Here is an 11494-nt window from a genome sequence, read left to right as displayed (position 1 = left end):
GTCTTGTTGTTAGATACTGCCCCCCTCAGGCCCATTACAGTAATTTTTAAGTTTTCAATCACTTCATGCAGAATGAGTTCCTACTGACATCTGCGCCTTATTGATATGCATATATACTATTCATTTAAATAACAGTCTTATATCCATAAAGATTTACTTTCTGTTCGATTTAAAGAGTTATCCAACATTGTTAAAACTGAAAAGACTTCACACCCCAGAACTTTATTTGGCTAAAAAAGGCCAAACGATAACTCAGTTAAGTCATCATCAGCCAAAATATGTTATTCTGCACCTGGCTTACATATAGGCTAAGACACAACTTCGACAATATGCTTGTAAGAAAAATAATTAACAACTTTATTTGTATATCAGAATTTACAGCACTTCAGTATAAAACAATGTTTCACAGGCAGTATCAAACCCAGATTGAACCAGGGTAAGGGGTGGAGTGACATTACAGTAAAATGTCAGCCTAGAGAGCATAGTAACACTTATAATAATAATTAATGCAAATCCTAATAAAATAAGACGTCTACAGCAATGGAAGTAATGTACATTTTCAGTCAGTAAGAAGTACAAAGTGCCCTTCTGTCAAACTCAATCATCAACTGAATATTAAGTTTAGCTTTATGTTCTGGCAACAAACAAGCGTAGAGGGCAAGACATGACTTGCCGTGGTGCAGCCGTCATTCAGGCCTCCGAAGAAGTGAAAGGTATGTCGACAACTCAAGCAGCAGGGTGTATCTGCTCACAAATACTACATAGTACAGAAATAATGTGTTTGTTTGTGTGTGTAATACTACATAGTACAGAAATAATGTGTTTGTTTGTGTGTGTGACGAAGAAACAGAGTGGGTGGTAATTCTGTTAAACACATGGAGCCAACAATAGTCATTTGTTTCCCCCCCTTTGTGTTACAGCCTCTGAGCCTTGATCAGCACAAAAAGTTGGTGAAAAGACAGAAAGAGAGAGAGAGAGAGATCACAGACAAATATCTGGGAGGGAAGTGGAGATACAGTTTCAACAGTTCACTGGACTTAAGCCTATCAGATTATTAGGTAGTACATTCCTCTCACACAGTATTCAGAAACCATCTGATGTTTTGGTTGGAAAATAACCACATCCTACATTTTTTTTTTCCTGTTTGGCTACAGTTCAATTTAATGAGTTTACCAGAAGCTACAATAACATAGAGGATAGCAGATATCCCTTACTGACATTTTTTACATTAGTAACTGTTTGTGTGTATGTATAAGTGTGTCTGTGTGTGTTTGAGAGAGAGTGAGAGATTAGGCTGCAAGTTACATAATTTATAATTTAAGGACACTTTCATGCTTCGTGGTGTTAAAGGCCCTGCTGAGAAACATCATTAATGAAATGTTTAATGTACCATAATATAAAAATTACTGGGACCATTTTCTAATCACGATTAATTCACCCATGTCTTATAGGTACTGTCTTATAGATCATTCATAAATCCATTACTTATAAGCTGTTTGTTAAAGGTGACATATTAGGAAGTGGTACTGAGTTATTTAAGCAAATGTACATATTTAAATTTTTAAACTGAATTACTATTAATTGAACTTTCAGTGTTTGAAACTATTGTTTTAGCTGATGACAGCTATGTGGCCTGTGGCGAAAACTAAAATCTATGTGCTCTTCTGGATTTCTGTGTCAGTGTGTGTCTTCAGGCACACACATGCACATACTTTTGAGCTTTAACGCAGGATTGTATTTCAAATTAATGCAGGTGTGTGAAAAATCGATGTCGAACGCACAGCTTTACGAAATAAAACTACAAGTAGATGTCCCTTTTCAACAAGAAAATGTTTTGTTTGAACAGTTTTGAGTCTGTGTGTGATGTTGGGTTCTCTTTGGTCCCCAACGTGACACGTAACAACTGCTTTTATGTAAGTTTGAGCAGAAGCAGACACACTTTCATCTGCTGAAATTGCCACTCACATGAAATATGCACGGAAACCAAAGGGAGCAATGATCTAAGCACATAAACACACACATACATACAGTGTTTTGATGTGTGTTCTGCAATAAAATGTGATAAATGGATAAAATGTACCATCAATAAACAAACAGTTTTATCTGGCCTCTGGAGAGGAAGAAAAAGGAGTTATCTCAATCAAGGTCTCTTAATTTTTTCCCACTCTCTTTGGCATTTTTGCAGCTGTACAGCCATTTGATTATCCTTGCATTGCGCTCAATAACTGATGTCCCCTGATTTATCTTTCCATGTAACTCATCCTCCAGTAGTCCGTCGCTGTCGCCACTGTTTCTGGAGAAACCGTCGTCTGATGTCGAGACGCTGGCACTTCGGATGTTTATTGCAACTTCATCTGAGCGTGCCGAAAAGTTCTCCTTCCCCAGAGACTCAATAACCTCACCGTCCAGCCCACAGTACATAAAAAAAGAATCAAAGTCTGCAAAGTTTTTGGAGTACCTGGAGCTGATGTCAGAGTGAGAACGACTGACCCCTTTGCCACATCTCCTTTCAAACTCAGGAACCTTTAGAAGACCAGCAGATTTATTTCCAACACCAGCTGTCAAATTTGTCCCTGAAGCACCAACACGCAAGCTGCATTCTTTTACTGTTCCCTCAGGTGTGGCGATTTTCTGCTCAGCTTCACCCTCCTTATCTGCCGTCTCAGGTAACGGGACATTTTTCTGCACAGAGTTGAGCAACAATTTATGGCTTATATGGTGTTTACGGTCTTTTGCTGACCCTCTTAATAGCTCACATTTCTGTCTATAAAGCAGGAGGGAGTCTGGTCGTTTTTTGGAGCTGATCTGACGTACCTGCCCTGGTGAGCAGTTTTGAGCACCGCATGCGGCTTTTGTTGAGTTACTCCCTGTGACAAGTTTCCCACTGCGGTTTGAACTCCGGTTAGAAGACCCAGTGCTGCTCACAGAGGGTGATCCAAAACTGATTACCGGCTCCTGAGTTGAGTTGACCACCTGTTGGCTTTTGACATATTTCAGTTTGCTTGCGGCAAGCCTCTCCACAGCACTCATGCGTCCTTTTGTCTCACTCTCCAGTTCCATTTGTTTTCGAAGGTATTCAGGACCCTTCTCCAGGATTTTAGTGGTATCGCTGGTCGCATCCATTGTGGCTTTTATTGAAGATTCAAATCAGTTATTTCCAATGAGTGGGTAATCCTTTAGTGTGCGGTCTCTCCACTGTTATAGGTAAAAGATTCCATTCAAGCCCGTTCTTTGCCTGAGCACGTATCACAACAGGAGATTTTACCTTGTCTGTTCAAACACATTACCCCACCCATTCTGCGCAAGGCTAGTTTTAACCAAACACAAGCTTGTACAAAGTACACCTGATACCATCACAAGTGAGAACAGTGAAAGCCGACACTGCTGCAGACTTTTTTTTCTCTTGTCCTGGTGGAAATGCTAGCCTTTATCCTTCTAGCTCAATACAGAACAAAATCCTATATCCCCAAACAAGAAAACTGGTTTCTGTCTTTACAAAATACACTCCACTACCTTTTATCGACTCATTTACCAGACACTGACTCATCAAATAGGCTTGGCGCAAACTACAGTGTTAATGTTGTGCAATCAATGTTTTTCCAGCCTATCCTTCTTTAAATCATTCAGTGTGTCTCCCACTGGGACAGCAGCCATTATTTGTCAAAGCCATCGAAACAGTATTGTGTAATTCTAGACTCAAAGAGGAAAAATGTTTTATGGATTACATTGGGATTTTGCTTTCGTTGCTTATTTTCTGAGTAATTATAACTTACCATTCCTTTGAAAAAATCTTGCAAGGTCAATTAAGGATAATTACACATTGTTCCCTCCAGCCTGTCAAAAACCTGCATCCTAAATGTTCCAACTCATTTCTGAAGATGGGTTCCAGGCTACTTAGACCATAAAACTAGGTTAATTTTTTACTTACTTACAGTTCAGGAAGTGTTCAGTTACTGCTGCTACTGTCCTCTAGTAAATGCCTTGGTACTTGACACTATTCTTTCATCTGTTAATATTGTGAACTACAATAAAAAACTTTGGCAAAAGAACAAAAAGTTGCATCAACAGAGAAAACTCTCCATGGGGCATTTTCACAAAAGCATCAAGTGTTGCTAAATGTGTGAATGACTACATTTTGGCAACGTTACTGTTTTACCAGCTGAGGGTTTTCCACAGAAAAAATACCTTTCTCACCTTTCCTAGTTTTCCTTGCATGTACTGCTGCTCCCATAACTGACTAAATTCCTTCACAGCACATGTGACTGGGTACTTTGAGGAGAGAGAGAATGACAAAGAAGCACAATAATGAAAATATGCAAATATTTATACATGTTTTTATAATATTCGCCTCAAACTAGAAAATTCACAACACTTTTGAGGAAATGTGTTGAATCCCTGCTGGCTTATTATACTGTAGCTGCAAGATCAAAATTTGACTGCTATGGATGGAAATGAAAGTAAAGAAATCCCATAAAAAAGCAAGGCGGTAACAAATGACTCCCTGTGTTCTGCTTCCTTGTGTAATTGGAAACATTCACTGAAGTAGAATATGAAACATCTGCGTACAAACTGAATCTCACCAGATCGGATATACTTGTTCAGAAGGCAGATGGCAGCACTAGAATGCATAGTGTGGAAGTCATGAGAATAAAATCTTGCATTGCCTTTGGCTTAATTAATTAATTTTTTTCATTTCTTTACTTTCCTTTAAGAGCATGCACTCCATACCCAGTGGAATCATCCATCGTGCAAAAGAAGACAGTGCAGTCTTCGTGCTTGTGTCTCCTAACTTACAGCAGAAAACGATGACCTAAATACCTTTTTACTGATTCCTCTCAAAACATTTAAGCCAGTTGCTAAAGTTGTTGATGTGTTTCACTGTTTGTGCATTATTTTCATACCACATCTGTTCTTCGTGTTGATTGCATTTATTCAGTCGTATGATTTCTTCTGATTGGCTTCCCTAAAACCAGAATGAACAGTTCACTCTGGGATACTGCAGAATTTACTTGTACTTGCACTTCGTTGACCTCTGTTTCAAATGAATCACAAACTCCTTCAGATAAATTCTTAGATTTCGGAGTCTGGTTGATATGCAGAGGTATGCCAAGGTGTGATTAATGAATCCTCTTGGGAGTGACACTAATGCAATGTGAATGTAAGGATTAGGAATGCATGTTGCTAATAAATACTAATAAACATGAAATATATTTGGTAGAACTGCTATGTAAAACACTGCACCACGTCTTATATAACAGTGTTTAAACTGGCTTCTTGTCTTAGCATGAGTCCAAAGAGTCTAAATGCTAACATCAGCATGCTAATGTGCTACTATGTTTACTGTCTTAGTTTGGTGTGTTTGCATGGTAACACTTTATTTTACATTGCAGGCTTTTGATCATGAATTTTGACTAGACAATGACGCGACATGAAACGCCTAGGGATCGCCAAAGTTATTACAATTCTTCTTGAGGGCAGCATGAACGTGTGTAACAAATCCCATGTAAATAGAAGAAAGGTCAAGGGATCACCACATCATTAGGATGTATCCCTGAGGACCGTGAATTTCTTTAAACAACTGACAGACCGACTTTGCCATCCCAAGAGCCACATCACTCATGTGGGTAATAGAAATGGGCAAACAAAAATAAGCATATCAACATTTTGTGTTTTTCCGTTGTAGATTCGTCTTGAGTTCTTGAGCAAATAAAAAAAAGGCTTTTAACAAATGCGCATATGTGTGCACACATATACCTCCCTACAGTATATGCCCTTTGGCACAGAGGTGCAGAAAGAAACATGACTTCAAAGACTCCTATGTTACATCTTTAGAGACGCTAGAGTTGAAACTAAGTGCAGTGGCTCTGTTTACAATAATTTAGCACATTGTCTGATTGATTTGTGAAACCTGTTTTTGCTTAATTGGAAAAAAGAGAGAGGGAGCAGACTCAGGGAGGGATTTAGGGGAGCAGAGTAAACACGAACACTGACACCATTAGTCAATTTTTCCCCTGAGCCCTCTACTTTTATTTAATTCTTAACTTATGCTGCTAGTTGGACAAACATATTCCATGCTTTAATGTGACACTATCATCTGCTAATTGTGTTTTTATTGAGTCATTCACAATAATTACCATCCATCCTTGAGACGTGAATAAAGCTGGCTGACTCAATTAAAAAAAGCTTGCAAATTATGAGATATAATTGCTGCAGGCATCTTTTTCCAGCAGTTGTTTCAGTGTTATGTAAAGTAACCAATAATCGGTAATTATGCATGCAATGCCAATTACCAGGAATATAAGGTTGCATCCCACTCACTTTGTCAGTGTCTATCACATGCTTGCCTTACTGTATTTTAGAAAACAAGTGCGGATCATTGCTGCAGTGTTTTTTCATGGTACATCAAAGGTTTTAATTTCCTAATGTTTTCCTGTTCACCCGAGGACAGTAACAGACTCTTCTTCCATTTAACATGATGAAAAGAATAGCTTGTGAACACAGAAGAACATTAACACGACTTACATTCAGCAGATGTACAGAAACAAGGCTTAAATTAATGCTAAATGTTGCTCTGTGTATATTAATGTGCAAAAAGGTAAATGTTTTTCGGTCCCTCATCCCTCATTTATGTTTTAATAAAGTGAAATTGGAAAGGAGATACTACTTTCTGACTTCCTGACCTGATTGTCTGTATAGCTGGCCAAGAAATCTGCATTCTTGAGGATACATTTACCAGGTTTCTCTATTCCTTTGCCTGGTTTCAAGGTTACTAGGTTTCTTGACAGTTACAATATAAGCCTCCTGGAAAAAGACGACTGTAACCCGTAAACCAATGACACTATAAAGAATGGACAGAGCCTGAGTGACATCGCCCGTAGGTTTCCGAAGATATGCAACGCTGGACTGTACTACTTCTTCTGCCTGGGTGCTCAAATAAACCATCTGTAACAGCACCTACCTGTCAATTAAAGGGGTTATGCTGTTAATTATGCGCAACTTGATGCTTTAATATTATCTGAACGGGTGATTTAAAAAATTTCACCCCCTTCACAGTTGTCATGAATGTGGAAATTAGCTATAGAAACAAAAACTGTTGCCTGAACCAGGTTGTAAACATGTCTAATTGTGCTGTGAAGTTGGGCATTTTATTACGGCTGCTTATGGAAATTGACTCACTTCTGCAGCCTCACTGCAAAATGATGAGAGAGTTTGCTCAGTTTGTGTTTTTTGTTAATGGACGGATGTGTGGGCTGTCGTTTTATTGTGTGTAAAGTACTTTGAGTTGCATTTTGTTTGTATGAAAAGTGCAGTACATATAAAGTCTGATTGGTTGATAAATCACTTCTGCACAGGAGGTCAGAACAAAAGGTAAAAATTACCAAATCATACAAAAAAACCTGTAATTAAGACAAGAGAAGTGACATTTATTTGAATGTAGCCAGATAGTCTGGTGCAGTTAGGGTGAGAAAAGCCTTCCCTACTTAAAACAAGTTGAAACGGAAATTAAAACTAATTAGGATTATCCCACCTTAGTAGATATATAAATTTTCCAATGAGCATAGACACAAACAGTTTCTTTGTAAAAAGTAAAACCAATCCATTTTCTTTTCAGCATGCACATATTGAGGTGATTATAGTCTCTCACAGTTGTGAATAATACATGACATACCAGGGATATAAACCAGTCATGTTACAATATCAGAACCAAGCTTTAAAGCAATGAGTGCCATACATAAGAATCAAATTATTTCCTGGGTCTCTTTTTTGTCTAGCTAAATCTTGAAGTCTTGAATTATTATAAATGGCAACAACGTCCCACGTCTCATATGAAGTTAACAAGACGTTTAATCCAGGAACCTTCAAACATGAGAACACCCAAACACATCCTACCCTCTTCTATATGCTAGCAGCTGGAAAATAAAGTTCACATGTTGCTCACCAAAACTCAAAACTATTAAAGTTAAAAAGACACCACAAACACAGATTTCCTGAAAACTCTGTGAATATAAAGTTGGTGACATCAAATCAAAGTGTGCCCCATAGCCAGAGGAATAATTTCTGTAATGTGCATCCCGTGAATCTATCATAATGTGAAACAGATGAAAAGCAAACTGTGGGATGTCAAATCAGATAAAGACAACCATGGAAATGATTGTGATTGACTCTGTGTCAAATCAGATAGAAAGTGGCCAGCAGAGGAGAGAAAAGGGTTAGGATTTTAAGAAACCTACCATGTTTCTCTCTAACCAAGACAAGTGTATTCTCACTGTGACGGGTTCATTTGAAACAACACACATCTGTTTTCATTTATTTTCCAAAATAATGTTTTTTTGTGTGGTATTCAGAGAAGTATTCCTATTATATAGCCTGCCCTCATTGATATAAATGGGGTAGGTGAAATTTTGAGCTCAAAATGACAATATCCAATAAAAGCCAGCTTGGGGACAGATGTACAATCTGCCTGGGATTTGATTGTCACATTCCTTGACTCCATATGTTACCCTGAATCACATGCGTGACATACATAGTATTGTGGTTAAAGGACTACTCAACATCTGACAAAATCAGTCCTAATGTCAAGAAGTTATGCTATTAGTTTCCACTTTCTGTGTGGAATACAAATTGAACCGCACGATGGCTCTTATCAAATGTTCAGTGCTTTATACGTGAACTGTGTAGGATTTAGTGCCTCCTAACAGCAGAGTTACAGATTGCAACCCACTGTGGAATGAAGCCAATAAAGCAGTTCCTCAAACGGCCACTTGAGGCTGGATACAGCACATGTCAATCTCCATAAGTCCTCATGTTAAAATGTCTAACTTCACAGCAGAAATAAACATGTTTACAGCCTGGTATTGGTCTTTATAGCTAATTTCTCTGTCCATGGCAACAGACGTGGTGAATTTTTATGTGAGTTAAAGTTATGCCTAATCAAAAGCATGGCTGCCCTGATTGACAGGCGGTGTTATAGGTGGCTTGTTTGAGCACCCTGGCTTCATTCAAGCCATCTCAGATCCACCTATCTACCTATGTCTCACATTTTGGGATTAGCCGGGAGCTCTTCATTTATTCTGGAGTGTAACGACATGTTTGATACAGTCTATAATTGCAACCAACTGAATACTGCTTACCTAACGCTCCCCTGCCAAGTGTGTAGGAGAAACTATGGTGGCTTGCAAAATCTGCACGCAAAAAAAATGAGAGCCTGTATTTGGTTTGTTTCTTCTAGGCTTTTTTCTTAAATATTAACAGCTGAAGAGTGACAGTAAGGTAGGAAGAGAGAGGGTGGATAACATGCAGCAAAGGCCCACAGGTTGAATCAAAACCAAAGCAACAGCAGCAAGACCTGAGCCTTTATACATGAGGTGCATCAGGTAAGCGCCTCTAAATGTGAGATTCTGACCATAATTATTGAACAGTTTGGCAAAAGTCGTGCATACATGAAGGACCAAGTAATAGTGGAAGCTACTACTACCTGGATTTTAAACAGTAAGTTCACTGATCCTAGTTGGTTTCAGTTAAAAGCAATACATCTACAATTTGGCCCACATAGTTCTAGCTGACTTGTGTTAACGGCCTAAGAGGTTTTGAGAACATGAACTCAATTATGAGCGTGGCAGCCATTTGCTGTTTTTTTTCCAGATTAAGCTTTTAATGCTCTGAGAACAGTAAAGACAGCCATTAAAAACATTGAAACCAGTCTTTTCAAAACAGCTCAGCTTCTTTTTATTATGCTGCTTTCTTTTCAGATAGAGAGAGAAAAAAAATGCACATAGTGCTTATATCATTCTGATTATATTGAGTTTCTTTTTTGACTGCAGTATCAAAAACAACACTGTCCTTTATACTGTAATTCTTGCTAGAGTACTGAAGATTTGTAAAGTAAAGTAAAGTTTTAACAGAAATCCTTACTCTCTTTGCATAGATGCTTATTATAGTCAGTCAGATATAGGGTGGTACATACTATGGTGGAGAGGCTGAGGGTGATGAATCTGTAAGTACGTTAAACCTACATCAGCATCAAACAAGAATCATTAAGCCTCTATTTCAGGTGGGAACCAGGACTTTTCTATAATGTGAGGCAAAGGCTCACGTCACAGCTCGGAAAAAATGTTGTACAACACCCTGTAATCTGCTGTTATGAATGCCTTGGCCTAGGATTTTCTAATGACCTACGTATTTTATACCATGACTCAGCAAAACAGTTGACAAAATTTGCTGCAGAAGTCTATAAATAGTGAAAACTGTGTCTCATTAAGGGGCCTCTTTTAGTCTGAGGTGACCTCAAACCAATATTTGCTGATGCTGTACTTATAAAAAGTGTGCAATTCATTAAGCGTGACAGTGATTTACACTCGTTAATAGATTGACTGTAGCCAAATTATGTCTCTAATTTATGAGATCTGAGAATGTCTTTTAAAAAAAAAAGGATAAAGGGTAACATCAATTATCAACAGTTCAAAGCTGGTGTGTAATAATCTAGCAATAAAATAATAGTGAGTGTTACGAGCTAGTGAGCCATATGGTTCAAATCATCACTAAATTGTGCTTTCCTGTGCAGCAAAAAAATATGAAACGTATTGGATCCCAAAGGAGTGGTTAAGAACAAAACATTGCAACAAGAATGAACCTACAGTTTGCACATATTACACTGGGGAAACAATTAAAAAAACATTTCTGTTAAGTTAGATTTTTATGCTGATTAAAACTAAAATTGGCATGCTGATTCCAAAATTGCAGTCCAGTCCAGATAAGCAACATTCCACTGATTAGCTGTAGTAAGACTTGCTAGCTGATAACGATTGGACTCATCTACAGCTACGTAGCAACTTGTTTGTGCAGTAACAATTGAGACAGTGCGGTGAGAGGTGTGTGCAGCTCCCAATAGGTCAGTACTGTCAATATCTGCAAACAGAAAGCTAGCATAGTAGGAATGAAGAGGATTTGTGCTGGCTTTTCTCTTAACCTTGTAACCATGGGCATACTGTTGTAAGTTCTATTTCGTTTTATGCTGTTTTTGTAGTTTTTAAGCTTGTAACTATTCCATCGTAGTGTTTTCTTTACATAGGTATATATATTTCCTTTGTTGCAGATCATGTCTGCTCCTGCTACTTCTCGTCGTGAATGCCTAAACAACCCTGACTCTTTTTGCTATATTTGTGGTAGTTGCACTATTCCAAGTCAGAGGAAAGCAAACATCAGTGCATTTGTCAAACAAGCATATTTTGCATATTTTAAAGTCAAACTCGGTGATCAAGACAAGCCATGGGCCCCTCACAAAGTGTGCAAACAGTGTGTCGAGAGTTTACGGATGTGGACCAAAGGAACATGTGAAAAGTTGGCATTTGGTATCCCAATGGTTTGGCGAGAGCAAAAAGATCATTGCACAGACTGTTACTTTTGTTTAGTGAAAACATCAGGATTTAACAAGAAAAATAAAAGTAAAAATAAATATCCTAATCTACCGTCAGCTATAAGACCAATGCCTCATTCA

General features: G+C 38.2%; 1 protein-coding gene across 1 annotated transcript; it reads right to left on the bottom strand.

Moving 5' to 3' along the window:
• Positions 1–2136: 2136 nt before the first annotated feature.
• fam110c (family with sequence similarity 110 member C) lies at positions 2137–3123 on the bottom strand. Its single transcript, XM_010734722.3, has 2 exons — positions 2815–3123; positions 2137–2682 (listed from the first exon to the last, which is right to left on the bottom strand). The coding sequence occupies exons 1-2, from the start codon at positions 3121–3123 to the stop codon at positions 2137–2139; spliced, it is 855 nt and encodes a 284-aa protein (XP_010733024.3).
• Positions 3124–11494: the final 8371 nt, after the last annotated feature.

Source organism: Larimichthys crocea, chromosome XI (assembly GCF_000972845.2).
Source record: "Larimichthys crocea isolate SSNF chromosome XI, L_crocea_2.0, whole genome shotgun sequence".
NCBI classification, from domain to species: domain Eukaryota; kingdom Metazoa; phylum Chordata; class Actinopteri; family Sciaenidae; genus Larimichthys; species Larimichthys crocea.
Note: the sequence above shows the minus strand (reverse complement) of the source record. Positions and strands in the feature narration are given on the sequence as shown.

Excerpts from the sequence above, each read along its gene's own strand:
- fam110c (XM_010734722.3), bottom strand. The coding sequence starts at position 3,123 with ATGGATGCGACCAGCGATACCACTAAAATCCTGGAGAAGGGTCCTGAA. Across the intron at positions 2,683-2,814 it reads AAAACTGCTCACCAGGGCAG|AAAAATGTCCCGTTACCTGA; the intron begins GTACGTCAGATC and ends AACTCTGTGCAG.